This window comes from Dermacentor andersoni, chromosome 4 (assembly GCF_023375885.2).
Source record: "Dermacentor andersoni chromosome 4, qqDerAnde1_hic_scaffold, whole genome shotgun sequence".
Lineage (NCBI taxonomy): Eukaryota > Metazoa > Arthropoda > Arachnida > Ixodida > Ixodidae > Dermacentor > Dermacentor andersoni.
In genome coordinates, this window is record NC_092817.1 from 40,741,449 (window position 1) to 40,762,233 (window position 20,785).

Here is a 20,785-nt window from a genome sequence, read left to right on the forward strand (position 1 = left end):
ACATAGAAGAAAGGAGCCACATGGGACAAAGCTCCAAACTAACTCAAAGTATTAATGCAGTGAAGCAAAGGAGGAATACAAAAGCAAGATTAAAAAGCCAATTAATATAGTCGGAGTTTTCTATGTGCAATGCTCTACGATTCAAACACAATAATCGGCCTGCATGGGCAGTCAGCGCTTTCTTCACTGCTGATGGGCACTGGGGACACCGAGCTTAATGCATTGCGCTATATAGTACAATGAAAGTGAGGACCTTTGTGATGCATTGTGACTGCATATGGCACCCCAGCAATCACCCAGAGCTCACTGGTAGCACGAAAAACATAGACCACAATGTGGGCCAATATTATGTTTGCATCGCTGATCACCGTACATGGTTTTTCACATAGGTTTAAAAAGATCCCGAAGAAATTCAATTTGCATGTTGTTTTTTTTCTGCTTTGGGAAAAGTAAGATAAGCATGCGCGAGCCACTGCAAAAAAGAAGAGACAAGAAAGGCAGGTCAGCAGGAAAAGGCCAGCGCACTGAGGAACCACTGGAACCGTTTTGTTCCACTGTCATTGTGGCATAGTGCACATTTCACTGTCCCAGGGGTAAAATGTGCATTGGGCAGACTGATGATTGCCTTAATGAGAGGTTAAGCCAGCACTAGAACAATCTAAAGGGCATACCTTCATCACATCTTTTGTCGCATTGTCATTAATGTGAATGCAAGCCTCTCCTTGAAGGACCGCAACATATAATCGAGCACAGGGATCAAGAGGCATGCAAAATTAGAGGCTCTTAACCCAAATACAAAAAATAAAACACGATTTGTGCATTTCAGTTCTTTCTCTTACTCGGTTTGACTGCGAAATTAATCTATTCAAAAGATTTGGTCCACATACATTATTTAGTGGCGTGAACATGGAAGATGGCCTTTTGTATTTCTTTGCTTCAGTGTATTAAACTTTCAGTTGCTAGTTTAGTTTGCCGTCGTGTGTGTCGCCACTTTCTTTGTGCTGCCATCATACACAATAAACATCAAACAACTCGCTCAAGTATACACTTTATTGCAATACTGTCCTGGTATGGTTCCAAATATAAATGCACTACCACCAACTCTCAAAGTCTGTAAGGGGAGCTCGACACACTAAGCACGAATGTTGTGTGATAGTGCAGCAGTTAGCACGTCCGACTCTAAACTATATGTTCCTTTTGGCATACGAATTTGAATCCCAGTGTTGTTCGTAGACAAACTTTCATTCTAAGTGTGCAAGCACTCATTGGACGCTCATTCATGCATTTTGTCCATGTTCATATGACACGTCCAATGTACTGAAATTTAATGAAACATTTCAATATCACAAACTCTTCTATTAGCAAGTGTGTGCTCACAACATACTGCCTGTATATATATATATTAATCATATTATAAGAAGCCATTGTTGACATTGGTGTCATTGTTTGTTGGCTTCTTATGATATGACTAATAAAAATCGGGCCCCTCGGTTACCTTTCTTCTCATTCATATATATGTGTGTGCATGCGTATGTGTTGTGACTTTTTGTGTGATTATGGAAAACAGATGCGCTCGCTATGACTACTTTGTGACTCAAAGTGCCATACCATATAAACTGGTTTACTGGGGCTTCGACAGTCTGCAGCACAAGTAATGCAACGGTGATAGTGGGCAGGGTTTTCTTCTTCACCCTATGACGAAGATGAGGAGGTGGCCTGATGCGATAACGACAACTTGACAATGACATGACAATTACAGTCGATGTTGTTATAGAAAGGACCTACGGACAAACAGACGGGCAGATACAGCAAACCGAACTTTGAGCTTTTAACTGCTGCTGCAGCAAAATCGCAGGTGGTGGTCACATGATCTTGCTGACGCATGGGCCGGCCAGCCCGCTGCAGTGGTAGCAAGCTAAAGCATGGGTGTCTCACCGAAATCTGGTGGAATAATTGGGGAGAGAAGGTCAGAAGGCCACTCTGCATTACGAGAGAAGCAGCATCAAAGGACCATGCTTATCGCCGCGCCAGGTGCAGAGTGAAGGAGGTAACACTGGCCGACGTGGTGCGGGCCCAGCTTTTGGCAACACAGTCAGGGTGTAGCATGGCACAACTGTGCCAGGCTTACTGGTGTGCACAAACAGCTTGTGATAAACACGTGACCACTACCTATGATTTTTTTGATGTATAGAGGAATTCAGCTCAACACATCCTGTGACACGTAGCTGCATTGCAATTGACGTGCATTTTGAACAAGTCACATAAGAAGATGACATAATTAATGATTCAGGGCGTGCTTTAGGAACTGAGGCAGCATGCAACTGTTAAAGAGTCCGCATGTGTTTAACAAAGCAAAAAAAGGGGAAACAAAACTTCTTTGTTGGTACTCCACTAAACGAAAACAATTATATTTTGCACATTGAATGAATCAAGGCTTCACGGTCGACAGCTATCTATTAGAAAAAGAAAAGGAGGAAAAAGCATTGTGTCAGTGCACTTTTAAAACGTCCAAAGGGAAGCGGGATACCACTGACTATAACTGCTTTACAGGTGCAGATGCATTTATTGATGGCATGCCAACATCTCCATTCAATAGACAGGGCTGCAGCTGTCCCCTAGCTATAGAGTGGGAGTGATATTTGAAAGGAACATGGCCATTTTTAGTTTTCACTTACCCTCTGTAATGCCCTCAGTATCTACTCAAATAGGATTTGTACGTGGACTTTACCATATACTATTGTTCAGCTGCAATTCTTACTTGCACAGTGCCATTTCAAGTATTGCACTCTGAAAATTTACGACTGCTGTGCTCTCTGGCATAACAAGTTGAGAACCTAATTCTGGTAAGCAGGTAGCATTATGAGCCAGCCCATACTATGTGCATGCTGAAAAATTAAACAGCAACATGTGAAAAGGAAACAAACTGGCTCACACAGGAAGCTGATGAGAGGCTACTGTATTTCCTGAATTTGTTTCAAATTTCACTAGCATAAACAATAATTTTTAAGGGAAAAAGCTAATATCAAAATGCCCACCGGGTGGAATGAAGGCTGTAGGCCACTGCATTCCGGAGCACCATCATCACTCCGGCGGCGGCGGCGCCTTCGGATGATGCTGTTGAGATCATCCTGTGGCTGGAGCAATGGGGGTGGGGGTGCCACGGCAACAGCAGTCGGTGCACCCTGGGGCTCGTGCAAATCAGCAAAGATGGCGTCAATCTCGAAATTGGGGTCGGCCAGCTGCTGCAGAATTTCCTCTTCCTCGTCGATACCCAATCCATGAAGATCTGTGTGCGTTAGTTCCTGTAGAACATCCCCCTGTGGCTCCACCAGCACATTGGGCCCACTGTCCTGTGGGTGGATAAACACAGGAAAGGTGTTGGATCCAAGCTGTCTGGCTGGTGCACACTCAAAGTATGCTCAGCCAAATATGAAATTCAATTACAAAAGTACATGAAAATGAAAATATATAGGTATATAAGCTGAGCTACATAGCTGTGCTACGAGAGAAAAATTACGGAAGAAACCACCCTTGATGATTATCTAAGTCAACGTAAAGCATTTCTACCCTGCACGTGGTGCAAAGCGAGAACAAACTTGCGTCCTCCTTGCTCGCTGGATGACCGCCACACGTACGGCTGTGACACCCTGAATTACGTACGATTGCAACCAGAGGTGGTCGCAGACACTACAATGCAGATGGCAATGTAAATCACAGCAGTGAAGAACAATTTACTGTGAAGCTGCACCTGTTGCCATATTCCTCACGTTGGCTATGGCTTTCACCTTGTTCTCGTTTTGCTCATCGTCATATTCATACTTTGTACTACATAAATTTACCAAATTATTGGCGCATATTAGAAGCGGGAAAGTAAGGTAGTATGGAGGCCTAAGTAGGCTGGCATATTCGAGTGCATTAGAGATACCTGCTGCCCTTTAAACAGTGACAAATTTTTGTTGGCGAAATATCCAAATCCCTGCTTGCTTGGAGATAAAAAGAAGGAGTGTTGTATTTCAGATATTTTGAAACACATTCTAAAGATATTGTAACTGATTTTTATTATTTGGTATGAACATAGGTTCTACTTGCATAAATAAAGGCATCTGAAAACTAAATTCAGAAAACAGTCATTTGAATAAAGCCTTACTACTTATTGCTAGGCCTGTACTCTTAAGCTCAGATGTCACATGTGCCTCGATTTGTGCATGCTTGTGATGCTACCAAGAAGATGTAGTTGACAAATACAGAAAGGCAGCCCCCATTGTTCCATGTTCCTAAATACCAGGCCACCTCTCCAGTCCTCTACCGCTTACTAGCGGTGGGGAAATGCCTTTGAGTATAGAAAATGTTTCCAAGTGAAGCTGCAGAGCTACAGCTCTCTGAAACAGAGTCAGGACAAAATGCATTAAACCATCTGAAAGAGAGTTGGCAAAACCACTGAATTGCAGCTGTAGCATAGCCATTTTACTTGAGGCTTATGCAGAACTAAGCCAAAGAACAGTATGTGTCACCTCTCAGGTTTAGGTGTCTGTCACAAGCAACTTGGCTTAGGCTAAACTTGCCGATTCCATCATAGTTTGAAAGAGTCGAGAGGCCAAGTCTTGGAAGTGTGCAGTGTGAACAAAAATAGCATGAAGCAGGTTGAAGTACAGAGAGTGTAGAAATGCAGTGGCACTTACGTATAGTTCATGTGATATAAAAAGAAATGAAACATCTTTGAGCACCCTGAATGTTCATTTTTACTGTGTGAAAAGAATATTGTCACATAGGCTAGAGAAGAACTGGTGAGCTTTATTACGCTGCCCATATGCTATCTAGCTGCCTAGGTAATAGCTAGGTAGCTTATGGCAATTGTTTTTGTTAAAAAGCTGAAGGAGTGCACTATTCAATGCGGTCTAAACTGGCATTGTCGCGTGTTTATGAAGTCTCTTGTTTCCTGGGCAAGTTCCAATGAATATTCCGTAGACTGACCATGGGATGAATGTTACATTTGGTTGCTGCCCAGGGGTCATAATCTTGAGTGATCACTTTCAGGGATGCTTTCAGTTTTATTGGTAACATCCATAGTAGCGCTTCAGTGGAGTGACAGGTATCCTACCCCTAGGCTACCCCTATAAAGGCACACATAATGTGATGAACTGAGAATGTGGTCCCTGAACTAACATGCTGAAGACAGACGACTAGGTGCTTGCACTCGAACATTTCACTCAGGCATGGTACACCACTGTGCTATGGGGGTACATGCTCGAGACCTTAATGAGCTGGCAAAAGACACTCCACGAGAGCTTCACTGGGGACCACATCTGGACAAGAGCATGCAGGTGACCATATGTATCGGTGCTAGTCATATGGATAGACTGTTGGATCTAGTTGGTTCATGATTACAAAGTTGAAGTGAACAAAAACAGGACAAAGGGAGACACATGTAAGCATCTACTGTGTGCAAAAGTAACAGACCCACCTTCTGATTTCTACCTCTACTGTTCCATCAGCTAGCAAAGAGGTTGTCGTCATTTCAACTTGAAGACATTTTTTCAGGCACCTAACTACAGCCCTATACAAGAATTAACAGTAACCATTCTGTCGAGTGATGCCCAATCATGGTTTGGCAAATGCTAGGAAGGGGTGTTTGTTGTGCACACGTGCATATTCATGCAACTCCAGTTGCCCTGTTTTTGTGCACTGCAATATTGTGGCTTAGCAGGCTGGTGAACTTGTTAGGATTACAGACATTAAAATAGTTTGCAGTTTGTTTATGTCTTTGCTGTGTTTGTGCTGTACTCTTTAAATAAAACAAACAGGGGTACATTAATGCTTCAAGATAGATACCAGCAAACAGGAGGCCTCAAACGAGGCAAGACAGGAACCTACCCAGATAACTACCTACTAAAAAGTGCTTGGTAAGAGGCAAAAAGAGCTTTGCATAAAAAAAAAAAAAAACATGGACACATGGTACAGTGATCATGTTGACAGCAAATATAGGGCCACACTGGGGAAACACAAAGTATGGTTACCAGGCACGAGAGGTCGACCATCTTCCCATCAGTGTTGGGGCACCAGAGCAGGTCATCCTCTATGAAAGGCATCGCAGGCGGCTCCTCCCAGGCAGCCACGATCACACGCTCTTGCTCCCCAGCACGCCAGCCACCCTGCACCATTGGATAAACGAAGTGTTTGGAATACTTGTAAAGCACAGCAGGAGCAATGCAGGTGAAGTAGGGCTATGGCTACATTCGTCACCGGTGTTTTTTCATAGTGAACGTGTGCTGCCTCATTGCACATGTGTGGCAATATGATTATATTGATGACTCTGAATGAAATAAAATTTAGTTGAAAATTTGAGCTTTCCCTCGTCTCTGCCCTCATGTGCTTGTATCTTTTTCCTAAGCATTATGAACCAACTAACAAGTTTTACTGAGGACGATATTGCGGGCATCACAATAAAGTTGTACTTGAGAAGGCGGTGTACTTTGAGAGGTGCTACTGCTGTTGCAGTTTGCGTTCAGAGCTGGAGAAATTACTGGTCTGCCAGTTTTCTTTTCTTTTTTCTTTTAGAATGCCAATTTCTGCTAATTCTCGAAAAAGAAAGCGATGGCCTAAGTTAAGATTCTGCTTGCAACAGTCAATAAAATTCGTATTTCTCTCGTGAATGCAATAAATTTCATTCAAGTCAATTCAGCAGATATCTAATAAGAGCATTTCTGTGTTTCAAGAGCGCTTTAATGAACACATCGAAGTTGGTCCTGAGCATGGAGTAAAATAGACAGGAGTGCCAACTCGCCTGATAAGGCATTCCATGTAGCATCCAGTGCAACAGATTGCAAATAGAACTGTGTGTGCGCTTGCCGCTGTGATACGCTCGGCGTTCTGTGCACTTGCCCGCTGCCACATCGCACATGTGTCATCCGCCACCATGCTAGCGCACAGAACTACAAAAAAAAAAGCTCGGCGGAACGTGTTGCCTGAAAAGTAATCTTGATCGCCTTTCCTTAGTAAGTATAGCTCCTTCATGAACAAAAGGAAGAGAAAAAGAGAGAAAGAAAGGTGCTGAGATTACGCACTAGAATTTTACTAGTAATGGTGGAAGATTCCTGGCAGCTTGTTCATGATTTGCAGTTTAAACAAGTCCTTGACATTTAAAAACACGAAGCTGTTTTCTTACAAAGGAGAATACCACCATCTTGCTCTACCATCATCTATCTTAATCCGTGCACGGAACTAAATACTCCCCTAGAATTCAGCAAGAGGATATTTATTACGCATTTGACATCATGAGTCGCTATAAGAGCACATTGTGTATGATTTTTTTTCTGTGTGTTCACCTCAAAGAATCATCCAAGCACAAAGCACTTCATTTTGATTTCAATGCATCAGGTTACCGTCATCCGATACCTTTTATGGCTAATGCTACTTCTCTGCTCATATGGTAGACTTCTTTTCCTTTTTCACTTCCCTGCACGTCCCCCTGCAATTATGTTCGCATTTCGCCTGTTTGTCGATAGCATCCATGGTTGCGTATTTTCCATTAGCATTTGGAAGTGAACAGCACGCCGCAATAACATCGCGTTTCACGAGGCGACACGGCCAAGAAAGCTTGGTGTGCCTGACTCCTTTTTTGCTGCTTATGAGGTTTTTGACATGATCAATTTGTGACTTGACTGCAAGGCAGCGTGAAATTTAGTACCCGCACCCAGGGAAGAGTGAAAAGGACGAGAGTGCCTCGTAAAGCGAAGGATAATAGAGGAGGCAAACGGAGGCAGAGAGCACAGTGGAATGTTGGGTGCATTTTACCTCTTCGACACTAGTCGCCCACAGTAAATGCATTTCACGATAGGAAAGTTGGTGCTCTTGTCTATTTTACTCCATCGTCCTGAGCTAAAGCTTCCTCACAATGTAGAAATCATCTTTCACATGTAAGCTGACACATGCTGCAGGTTCTCCGGGTTTTAATAGTAAGCACCACTAGTTGAAATCAGCAGGCATCATTTTTATCTTGTTTTTGACAAAGCAATATTTAAATTTTAATCCACTATTCTGTTATTTTAAGTGCAAAAACAATGATCAGATTATGAAGCCGTTGCAGCTTGGATTGAACCTAGAATCTCGAGCTCAATAGGGCAACGCCGTAGCCACTAAGCTACTGTGGAGGGTCATTAACGTTTGCCGCCTTAACACAGTCGTTGTGGTGGCACTTCTTGAGGCCCTAAGCAAACCAAGTGGCACAACTTACTTAGTCGTGATATGCATATAACTATGTACAGTACTCTTCTATCTACCGTCTGTCCTCACTGCCTGTCCTTCAGCCCAATTCCACCTCCCCTCTGCTGGCCACCATTGAGGTGGCAGCCACAAAGCTAGTCATTGACAGGTCAAATATGCAGTGGCAAGTGTCCCTCAATGGGAACATGCATATACATGCCAGGGAATCACCTGGTCTATAGTTGCCCTCTCCTTTCTTTAATAGTAAATGAAAGAAATTAAAATTTTTTCATTTGCACTCATTTTTGGCAAAGACCTAGCTTCAACACTGTAGGAAACGCTTGCATTTTCACTGTCGCACTGGCGGCATGCCTTTTACAATCCACGTGCGATCAGCACCACAGTGAGTGTTAATTTTGAGCTCTTAGCTGCCGCTCATGAATGAGCAAGTTCTATGTTGCGCCAGTGCCACAAATGAGTCAATGCTCAAGGCATGAAGAATGCAAGGTTTAACTAAACATTATACCAGTCTTGTTTCACGTGTAACAGAGTCCTCTTTAAAGTGCTGTGATACATTTACACAACCGCGGCACACTAAACATATGCCGGTAAGGGTGGTTGTCTTAATAAGTCCTTTAAGCACATGCTGTTAACCCAGTTCAACAAATAATAGCTTTCCAGCAATCTCTGCTCCAAATGAAATATTTAGGAAAAATGTTCCACTATAGAGTGAATCTTTGCAGCTAGAAAACCCAAGTTATTGAGCATTTACATGCATAAAAAGAATTTTTGTTTCTTTTTGCACTAACTTGCTTTGTTTCCATAGTAAGAATGCTTTGAATTAACGTTTGAAGACCTGCTACCATGATAACTCTATCCTTAATTACCGCGATTACAGCTCCGTATTTATTACCACTATCTGGTATATACTGTGACAATGTAACTACATGTAATATTTTCGACTGGTGTCCAGTACATCTGCATACGGTGGTGCTTTGTACCATGAAGCAACGCAATTGCAGCTGTATGGTCCTGCAATCCCTGCTGAATAAAAGTCCTTTTCAAGCAAACTTGGAAGTTTCGCGAGCGAGTTGAAATGCCACATATGTGTGCCACAAGAAGCATGCAGTCTATAAATTATTATTAATGCCACAGGAAGGGTAAAGCAAGCGCTCGGTCAGGACATTCCTTCACATGGTCAATTCTGCATTCAGCCAAAAGAACGTACAGCCAGGTCAAGTTACTATTGATAATGTAATAAAAACAATATATCTATGGGATGATTTCAAAATAAAATGGTTAGCCATCTTCAAGAGTATATAGCACACATATGCTGGTAAGTTTCAAAAGCACACAGCTGTTCACTGCAACACAGAGAAGCAACATTGTTTGCAGACTGATGAAGTGCGGCAAGACCGCAGTACATTGTGTAGTAGCATTGCATAACAGTAAGCTTTCGCTGAATTTGGACAATCATCCTCAATGGTTTCTGCTGGGTTTTTTTTTTCTGCTTCTGTAATGAATATAATGAAACAAGCTTCAGCAAAACTCAAAAATGCATTGCTACTATTGTGTGCTGCTGCCCACTCAGACATGCAGCTTTTTGAAAGTAAGAGGTGAAAACAATGGAACAATAGAATGCATGTATCTACGTGTTGACACTAAGGTAATATAACTGTGAAAGATCCTAGAGGTCAAGTTTTCCTTTTTTTTTTCACGATAGCCACATGATCACAAAATGTCTGGCGTGTTTTTATAGTTGTTGACAGTATAAGTATTAATGCTTGTGCCGATCTCGTGTTGTACATAACCTGCAGTGGCCATTGCACATCTGTGTCAAGTTAATCATTTCACAGTGTAATTTCCTTTGTATATTCCATGTGTGTGCTCAAATATGAAAATGTGTTGCCAATATTGTCTTCTTTTTGTTCTTTGGTTTGATATTCTAAGATCGTTACTTTGTTTATTTGGAGCCGCCTTTTCTGATAGTCAACTCATGCTTAAGGCTTTGAAATAATGTCGGCAGACACCGTAAATAAACTACATAACGAAAACCTGTACATTCCTCAAACATTACTTCAGCTCGAATATGCATTTTTCTACCTTTTTTAGAGTGAAAAAATAAATAATGTAGTTGTATATTACTACTTGAAAATAACACGTGGCTACTGGCTCTAAATATAAATTTGCTTTCAGTGATTTGCTCTCAAGCGGCGTTATTCCAAACGCGACCCGGAAGCCCTACTTCTTGCTTCACCACCTAGCTGGATTCAGCTTCTTTGCAAGACACGCACGTTTTTCAGTGAAGAAAGCCTAGTTGTATTCCGGGACTAGCATGCAGACGTAAGTAACGGTTACGTATTCATCAAACGACGCCCCACGAGTGCGCAAAATGGGAACATTTCGTTCCCTTTGAAATAATGGTACATACTGAAGGCGCTTATAAATAGATTGGACAATTAATAAACACGGTTAGACAGGATTGCTAGACATAACTTATTTTACCGCAAATGGATAAGCATAGCAAGGCTCAAACAGCTTTTGATATGTATCCACGAACACGAAAAAAAAAAAAAAAAGGAAGAGCAGTGTCAGTCCATACCACACTTTTGTGTGTCAGCCGCGAAGCGAAACGGCACGGGAGACGGATATGATGATCGCCATCAGGGCCTGAGCAGTGAGGAGGATTCGCTTAAATCGCCGGCGTGTTTACAAGTGCCGGGTGCGCGGGCGCACGTGGCCTTCAAACTACGCGCGCGGCCAGCAGAAGCCTTCATGTATCGCGACCTAGAGAGGACACGGTGCTCACAGATAGGCTCTATAAGAACGCCAAGCGATTTCACTGACAGCAGGAAAGGGCCCGTGATCATTTCGGCTAAGGTTATGCAATCGCTTACCGCGAAGGAGCGGGAGAGAAAAGAAGGAACGGCACGCGGCGTTAGGAAAGGTCGCGGTCGATTCCGTCAACACGATTTCAACACACCGCGCCCATGGCCGGGTGCGCGCGTTCGCGCCATGCATCGATCCCCGGTGGCTGCACGTCCCGATAAGGACGGCGCTCATCTTCCGCTGGGCCTGCGGAAGCAAGCGCTCGTGTATCCACATACCCGCTACGAGCTCGCCGCCGTTCAGACGCAGTCGGTCGTCAGCAGTATGTCCCACCACCTCGGAATACTGCCATCACAAACCGAAGAGGTGTCGGCTGCGAAAACAGAAAAAAAAAGAGGAACAAATCGTTTCAGTTTCAATTCGGCATATATCATTAGCGAGTTCGACGACAAGGACAGGCAAACACAGGGACGCTCGGGTGGTAGAACACCCGAATGCCATTCATAAAAAACACGGACACGACGTAGTGCGGGAATATTTCGATGTCGAAACACCGCGAGAGAGAGAGCCGAGCCCCGCAGTGCGCGCCTTACCACGAGCCATCGTCGGTGTACGGAAAGCTTTGGCGCCGGAGACACGCGTTGACACGGCACATTTGCAAGCGCGGTAGAAAGCCATCGTTAAAGGGCGCCGGGTGATGTGCAGAGACGCGGCCCTGCCACAAGTGTCCGCGGGCGCGTCGACGCTGCAGCCGCCGCCAGCTGATCTTCGAGGAGATGGAAAAGCAGCCTCCATGCCTCCGCCGCGCTCCTGCCTCGCGGAAGCGGCCGTAGCGGCCCGCCGCTTGTTGTTTCAGCGCTGCTTGTTTTGGTCGCGCAGCCACCTGGCGGCAGTGCGGCAAAGCTAGCCTCCCCAGTGGCGCGAGCTTCGATTCGTGGAGCGATTGACAAATCAGCGTCCACTAGTAGCAGCGTTAGAAACAGTGTGGCAAGGCCAGTGGGTCACTGTGGCCGTGGCCTACAGGCGTGTTATGGAATGGCATCTGGATAGCGCAGCAAAACACGGACACACGAAGAAACGAAGACAAGCGTTTCTTCTTTTGTCTGTGTTTTGCTGCGTTATCCAGATACCATTCCATGATGACCGACCAACAAACCCATATCGCCACCCTACGGGCGTGTCCTGCGCGTGAAGTTGAGTTGCAGCATATCAACGCGAACGAGAAAATTTGGCCGCGGCTGCTCGATCGAAATTTAGGTGAAAACGTTATGCGGATCCAAGCATTGTGGGAATCAGTGGACTCGGAGCGTCCTTAATATAGTGTCAGTTGTGTTACTGTATAGTGTTAATTAGCGAATTACGTTGTAGTGCTTATTGTGTTAATACTAAATGTTAACGCATCTCGCATTAACACAATAAATGCTATGACATCATTCGTTAATTAAATCGGTTAATTAACACAATACAGTCACACAATTGACACTATATATATATATATATATATATATATATATATATATATATATATATATATATATATATATATATATATATATATATATATATATATATATGCATTAGTGTAGATATTAAGTTACGTTAGCCAGATTGATTGATTGAAAACTTTATTATTCCACCGAGCTGGGGTGCCCGCCTCTTAACCTACACGCAGGTAGTGGGGAAGTACGAAGCAGTGCCCGCGCGTAGAAGAAAGTAAAGTCTCCACGGCCTCAACGGTCAGGCGGATCGCTCGATGTTGGTCGTCTTCAGCCTCGCTCTGGAGCAAGGCTCCCATTTCTTTACATTATGTGAATCCTATGTTGATCTCATGCATGTGATGACATTACTTGCGCTGAAGCAATACACAAGAATGAATTAGGTTGACTTTATTGATCGATGCGCATGTCTCATGCCAAGAATCGAACCGTACAGTACTCGATGTAGAAACCAGTGGTTATCAGCCCCTTAGTCCGCATTTACGATGCGTTACATTTTCACCGACGATTGCGATACTCGCTAATGCGAAATTTGAGCGCAGCTCTGTTCTGTGTTTTCATGCCTCGCAATATACTGGCTCGCGCGCGGACAACCTGTACCGTGCGGCAGACTGCAAACAGAGCGAAGTGTGGCGCGACTGCATCGCTAATCGGGAGATCGCAAGAGGCAGCGCGTGGGTGAAGCGTGGGCGCGATTCACAGGAGCAGCCGCAGACAGACCTCCGCTCATGCAGCGCTTTGTTTTCATATAGGGTATCGGTGGATGCGCTTGCCGCATGTCATACGGCGCGCTACTCCGGCGCCATCGCCTCCTTTCAGTCGTCGCCGCAGAGCCCGTCTTGCGTGGCACTACACTTTTCCTATACCCTCCTCCTCCGCTTCCCGCCTCATGGTTCCGATTCACCCTCTTACCCCGCTTTCCTCCTCGCGCTCTCTTCGCTGTCGCCGTATTTCATTCCCAGCTGCGCTCCGCGTTCGCTCTTTCATCTCCCGCTTTGCTCGTAGCCGAGGGAAGCCGACGCTAAGCGCAGGAACGAGCGCCGCTCTAAAAAAAGAGAGATAGAGAGAAATAAAGACGCATTTAAGCCTGCGGGCAGACCTTTAGCGTAGTTGCAACAGGACGCGGCCTGTGTATCAGGGTTACATCCTGTGACATCGTTACCTAAATAAAAAAAAACGTATTGACGAAAAACGCGCCGTCTATTAGAGATTTTTTTTCTTTTTAACCTCTATACTTAAACACTCCGTGTGTTGTGGCCACAAGGGCGGTAATAATGAACTACAAAAGAAAGCCGCGGGAGTCGTGAATAAAGCTTTTACAGGCTGTTATGAAATTCCAATACAAAACCAAGACATAATGAAATGTCATCTAAATCGATAGTTATCGGCTTCAAATCCGCAACATAGACTGTTGGGCATACAGTCGCTGCACTGATATACTCTAGCCAGCAGGCCCTAGCTATACTGTGCACCACAACCGTTGTCGCCTTGCTCTAGCCGCGTGATTGCTGCGAGTGTTTTGTAGCGCGGGGGGCTCGCAGCCTCAGCTATTCCGCCGCTCGCGTTCGTATACGAAGCTCCCTGTTCGTTGCGACGAGACGAACCCGTTGAAGTCTTTAGCAGTTAGCGTTTGCGCGAGATAGAACGCAGCGGCGAACACACCTCGTGGGGAAAGCACTCTTTGCACAAGCGCCGGCGCCTGTCAATCTTTGCTCGTTCCCCGTCTCCTTTGCATACGCAGGTTTGCGTTCACTTGTAGACACATATACAAGTCGCTTTTCCTCCTTATAGCCTGTTTAAGCAGCCTTTCACGGCGTAAGAACCTGCGCCACATAATCTATATACGCACACGGCACAGGTGCTCGACAGATCCATCCGCTTCCCTCTGCACATTCACTGAAGTACATTTCGAACACGAACGTAATAATAATAATAATAATAATAATAAAAAAGAACACTGTCTGATGGGGCCGTTCCACCTGAACGGCATCCGCGCATCAGAGGCCCAACTCGCAAACCTTTCTGTTCGCAAAAGCTCTTGGCCAATGAGCGGCCGCCTTCACTAATAATATGTCCAGCATCAGGAGTGGCTAGAATTTTCGCTTACGAACAATCCCAGCGGAAGGGCATTCTGTGAATACGGGCCCAGGAGCCAAATTTCCTAAGCTTTTTATTCGTAAGAGCTCTTTGTGATTGGTAGCCCGTCTTCGCTAATGATATATGTCCAGCATCAGGATTGCCTTTAGGATATGCTCTTACGAACAGTTCTTAAGCAGTAAGAATGTGTGCGCGTGCGTATGTGTGCGAACACTGGCCCAGGACCTGTACATCAACAAAATATCTTGCGCAGGAATTGTTCGCAAGATAAGGTTTTAGCTAATCCTGATGGAGAGCATATTATTAGCGAAGGCGGGTGACCAATGGTAAAGAACGCTTATACGAATCAAAACCATCGTGAATTAGGCCCAGGAAAATGGCATAATAACATAGTAGCAATGTGGCTCATGTAAATTCGGCTAGAAAATCAAACAGATAGCGCATAACGATTACCCTAGGCAATTCTCAGAAAGCACGAGAATGTTACCGGTAAAAATTACATATTAGGCAAATGCTATGGTGACACGCGCCTATGATAACGCAAATGTGTTACCACTAAAAATACGAAATGCATATTAAGAAACAGCACGATCAAAGCTATGTACATTCTCATGAGCTGAATGCACTGCGAGCTATCTCGAAAAAGAGCTGTATAGAAGGCATTTCCATAGTAGAAATATTATTGATGTGTTAAGTCTTGTTTAAACATGTCGTTACGACTACGCTTTCTAACAAGCTACTCCACACGTTTTGTTATTTGAATGATTTATTGCCTGATAGCTTGGCGTCTGCTGCTTCTGTAGCGTTAATGTTGGTTGCCTCTGCAAGTAAAGTGCCTCAGAAAATACGAGGAATCGCATAAAGGACCAATTCACTACAGACCTGGCTTTATTTAGGTGTTTTCTTTGAATAACTTAAAAGGAAAAGAAAAGGCATTTAAAAAAAGCTCTTGAGGCTCTGGTCCTCAGTTTTATGTGCCCTTCTATGCGCGTTTGCAATGTTGCGGAGAAACATTTGTCATGCGTCATCGTTGCCACCGACGTGGCCACATAATTTCTTTCTGGGGAAAACAAGGTTCGGAAGATGGGGGGAGATGGGTGGAGTTCCGAGTCGGGGGTCGAATTTTCGCAAAAATTTTCGTTCGTGTAAGGGTCCTTTGCCACTGGCCAGCCGCCTTCGTTAATAATATGTCCAGCATCATAACTGCCTAAAATTTTCTCAACTGAAAATTCTGTAAAACGTAAAAGCGTGTTGTGAATACCGGTCCTGAGTCAGAATGAACTCGCGGCTAAGTCTGATCGTGGTAGGTCTTCACCAATCAGCGGCCTTCCTCCTCGCCGTCATTAAAGCCTTTTCGTTTCCATCACGAAAAAAAAAATTCGTGGGGCCGCAACATTCATATGGGGACGGATTACCAGCCAAGCTGTTTAGGCTGCATACATGGTCTGCATACATTATGAACTCATATATTTTTTTCTTTAAATACAGCACCACACTGCGCCGACACAAGCGCTGCCGCGGTCACCGCACCTGCTTCCATGCATCTGCCGCAACCGCTGCCGCAGCCGCAGCCGCGCCGGCACTTCCGACGCGCGTGACGTTATGACTACAGAAGCGAATAGGTAACGTGGACAGGCGCTGTCGCCCTCTCACTATTCGTCAAACAGGACGCGCCTGAAGGCCAACTTGCTACACTAAGTGCACTTTCTAATGTATACATAGATTTTCTCTTACAACGCCGAATTTATGTGGTTCCGTTCGGACTCAAGATATTAAACTTATTTTTGGAATTTGGCGGAGTGCTCGAAGCCTGCTTCACCTCCGCGGCGGGTCGGCCCGGTATTTCACTTTCTCCGGGATCGGCGCACACATTCCCGTCGCCCATACAGACGTAAGCCGGCCAGGGTGCCCCCGCTGGGAACACATGCGGGGGATGCCTACAGATCGAGGCCAGAGGTAACCAGCTTCGCTATAAAAATGTTCGCAAAAGGTCGGTTTCACTTCCCATGTTTAGGTTACACCTGACATGCCAGTCGCAAGCAAGTGTTTAAGCGGGCATGTCTCCTGCCAGTGGAACAGCCAGCGTTGAACACGGCCGGGAACGCCAAATTCTAGGCATAAGTTACCAGGCGTAGAAGTTAGCCTTCCGCTTTATATATATATGTATATGTATATATATATATATATATATATATATATATATATATATATATATATATATATATATATATATATATATATATATATATATAAAGAGGTAGGAAGAAGAAGAATAAATCTTTGTTGATCGCGGGTGTTCCTGTAATGTCAGATATGGTTTGATTTACGCTTGTACAAGCGCTTCCCTCATAAACAGCTTATATTTAGTACAGGGTAACGTTACCTGCGGCATCAGGTGCAGAGGGTAGTAGAGCTTGCTTGCTGCTGCTCCATTTCACGTCTGAATGGACTCCAAAAAAAAAAACACAGCTGCTAACAAGAATACACTACATATACAGTGTCTAAAGAAAGTGCACAATCATAACCAGTGCAGCCCTTAAAGTCAGGAGTGGGAAGGGATCTTCATTTCTTAAGGAGGGGCTCGTCCTCTCCCCCCCCCCCCCCCCCTCTTCAGGTCAACTGTAGCATTGCGGCCCCCATTCATTCAACAAGCGCTGGAAATTATTTTATTACTAGTAATATCTTGTGCGAGGCAATTCGAAGTCTTTAATTTTTCGATTAATAATTTAATCGCGAGTAATCGGTTGATGTGGCATGAACAAAAACAGGAAAGCAGGAGGCACTGCACATGACGGTCACCACCCTTGTTCGACTAAGATTCTTGACACAGCGTATTGTTTCATGAGCCACCTGAGCGTGAAGCTCCCTGCTCGGGCAGCCTAAGGAAACCAAGGTTCACCTTGGTTTCTTTAGGCTACCAGTTAATTTTCATTCGTTTAGTTGTGCGTTATGAATACTGTGTCATACCAAAGACACGTGCATTTTGTCCAATTTTGTAGATAAGTAGGTGTGAAACCATAAAACAAATTGTTGTAGTGTCTGAAGTTGTAAATGAAGCAAGGCATCTACTGTTCTGCGTAATTGCAGCAAGAATTACGTGAGGTCACATATCTTTAACCCTTTACATCCCGAATTAGTTCTGAAAAAAAAAAGATACGTACCCAAACTGCCAATTTTTTCTAAGATCTTGAATGATTGGCAGACTAAGTAAATGTCCGAAATACACCCAGAATAATATATTTATTTGAAGCACACCCATAAAAATGTGTTTCAATCCAGAGAAAGTTCGCTTCACGATACTGCTTGAAGTTAGCTTTTCCAGCGTCAATAAAGTAAACAAAAAGTGAACGTCCCAAACACAATTCTGTGGCCTGCGAGAGTTGTGACGAAACCGACGTGTACTGTCACGTAGAATCACATTTAGTCATGTAGGAAGACCCTTCAGTCCGACGGACCGGCCTCCGTCGGAGTGAAGGTCGAAGCTCGGCCGAACCGTTAGTAAAATCCTGGTATTTTTCCTCCGTGCTTATAATGTCTGACCTGTTTCGCTACCGAATCCTGTGATTCAACATATATTTATATATATCGCGGAGTATTTCTCTAGCCTTGATATACGCTCCAATTACAGGCAGATCCCCATGCACGAAGCCGACAAAGAAAAAACCGCCTTTGCCACACCCGATGGACTTTACGAATTTAACGTAATGCCTTTCGGCCTACATATTGCTCCCGCAACATTTGAGTGAATGACCGACACTGTACTATTAAAGTGGAAGACTTGCTTATGCTACCTTGATGACATAGTCGTATTTTCGGCGACCTTCCATCAGCACTTGCAGCGCCTCGACGAAGTCCTGACATGCCTCTCAGCTGCTGGCCTTCAACTGAATGCAAAAAAGTGCCACTTCGCCAGTAAAACCATTCAAGTACTCGGACACTTTGTCAACAAAGAGAGCAGTCGACTTGAACCCGATAAGATTACAGCTGTTCTCCGCATTCCCAGATCTCAGCGAGCCAAAGACTTGCGTAGCTTTCTTGGTGTAGCTTCGCATTTCCGGCGCTTCGTATACTTAACTTTGCCATCATAGCGGCGCCGCTCCAACAATTCCTTCTGGAGCTACGTATGGTCGGACGGATGCAAAACTGCTTTTGACACCCTCAAGCGTGCACTCACATACGAACCTGTGCTTTGCCATTTCGACTGCGCCGCACTCACTCTTCTAAATATTGACGCCAGTGAACACGGTATGGGCGCTGTTCTTCTGCAATTTAAGAAAAATTCTGAAGAACGTGTGGTTGCATGCATACGCAAGTCGCACGCTGACAGCTGCAGATAAAAAACATTATGCGTGGCTCTGCTATCACAAGTACCACAGACCAGTGGAGCTGGGGGAAGACCAGTAATGTAGTGTCAAACCGCACACAAGACACACGAGTGCCGGCAACGCGTCCCTACGGCGTCCGCGAGTCGCGAGGCCAACGCCGTTGTAGACGCCGCGGTTGCCTCCACTCTATACGGAGCGGCGGACGAGGAGGACATCGAGACACGCTAGCAGCCACTAGCAGCGGCCGGAGAAGTACGCCCCTCCTCCCTCGCCTGACCCCCCTGCCTCGCGCGCCGCAGGAGAGGGCACGCATCCGGGTTCCGGGCCGCGTTCCTCGGTGGCGTGCGCGCCGCTCCTTCTCCCCCGCTAGGCGCTACCCACCCTCGCCGCGTCTCTATGCTGCGTGATGCTATTTTTATATTCTGCTTTCACTCGCTCTCAGCTCTCTTTCCCCTAGCTCGGCGAAGCCGCGGACGTAAAGAGAAATCAAGCGAGGTTCTAACAGCTCTACTGTAATACACGATTACCGAACAAGAGTGTCTTGCCGTTGTTTGGTCCATCCAAAATTTTTGGCCTTATCTGCACCGCCGCCACTTTACGGTCGTTACTGATCACCACGCCTTGTGCTGGTTGGCGATGCTCAAGAATTTATCAGGACGTCTTGGTCGTTGGATACTCCGTTTACAATAAGACTTCGGCGTCACCTACAAGCCTGGAAAAAAGAAAAACACGAGGACGTCGATTCTCTCTCTCGCTGTCTCCTACCGCCTCTTTCAAACGCTGCTCGCTTACCACTTTCCATGAGCAGATCTCATGACGGGCCTTCTGTAGTTCCTTCGCTCGCAGCTCTCGACCGACTCACATATAGTCATCCTCATACGTTTGCATCTTGCCAACGAAGTGACTTCTAGTATCACGCCATTATGGAACGTCTCCGTGTATCCTCTCGTCCACCCAACGCTCGGCTCCGTCGGCAGTTGACGAAATTCAAGATCGAAAATTCGATTCTGTACCGATACGTGTTTCATCTCGAAGGAAACCGTTGGTCCCCTGTCGTTCCCCGATCACTTCGGGCCCAGATACTGGATATCTTTCACGACGATCCCACGGCCGGTCACTTTGGTTACCGTAAAACCTATGAACGCATCCGCAGTCGCTTCTGCTGGCCTGGACTTGCAACCAGCGTAGCGAAATACGCGGCTTCCTGCTCGAGCTGCCAACACCGCGAAAGAATGACCTCACTTCCGGCTGGACTGCTCGAACCTGTACCATGCCCTGAAGCTCCTTTCGCAGTCGTTGATATCGACCTGTATGGACCGCTACCCATATCAGCTGGCGGTAACCGATGGATAGATAGTCACAACTGTCGACCACTTGACACGGTAAGCTGAAACAGCCGCATTACCTTTAAGATCTGCAGCAGAGGTTACGGACTTTTTCTTGGGAGCCATCTTTTTACGTCACGGAGCCCCACGTGTCCTTTTGGCTGACCGGGGCAAGACCTTTCTGTCGACGCTCCTCGACGATGTCCGATGTCCACAGAGCGCTTTCATCGCACTCTGTCCGACATGATATCAATGTACATCAACCCTGACCACACCGATTGGGATGTCATTCTGCCATTCGTCACTTTCGCATACAGCACCGCCGTGCAATGCACTACGAGGTACTCGCCATTTTTCTTCGTCTACAGCCGTCAACCAGTCACTCTTCTCGACGTCTCTTTCTTTGGCATCCCGGTGCCCTATTCAACATCAGTGTGCGAGCAGTTCGTTTCGTGCATTGCCCGGTGTCGCCAACGCGTGCCCGCCTTTACACCGACGCCAATCAACAAGGTCG

At 45.4% G+C, this 20,785-nt stretch overlaps 1 protein-coding gene and 1 pseudogene across 6 annotated transcripts in view; one reads left to right on the forward strand and one right to left on the reverse strand.

Annotated features, from left to right (window-relative positions):
- Eip74EF (Ecdysone-induced protein E74) overlaps nucleotides 1-20,785 on the reverse strand; it is a 279,178-nt gene that overhangs the window by 166,350 nt on the left and 92,043 nt on the right. For 3 of the 6 annotated variants that reach the window (XM_055073631.2, XM_050184044.3, XM_050184046.3), the window contains 3 exons: nucleotides 11,307-11,401; nucleotides 6,015-6,149; nucleotides 3,036-3,350 (listed from right to left, as the gene is read on the reverse strand). In XM_055073631.2, the coding sequence (XP_054929606.1) occupies nucleotides 3,036-3,350; nucleotides 6,015-6,086 (387 nt within the window). In that variant the 5' untranslated portion in view covers nucleotides 6,087-6,149; nucleotides 11,307-11,401. Of the gene's footprint in view, nucleotides 1-3,035; nucleotides 3,351-6,014; nucleotides 6,150-11,306; nucleotides 11,402-11,621; nucleotides 11,883-17,004; nucleotides 17,078-20,785 lie in introns of those variants that run through there. The other 3 variants (XM_055073632.2, XM_050184045.3, XM_072287798.1) reach the window with 3 other exon arrangements.
- On the forward strand, nucleotides 16,322-16,494 carry LOC126537230 (U2 spliceosomal RNA; annotated as a pseudogene).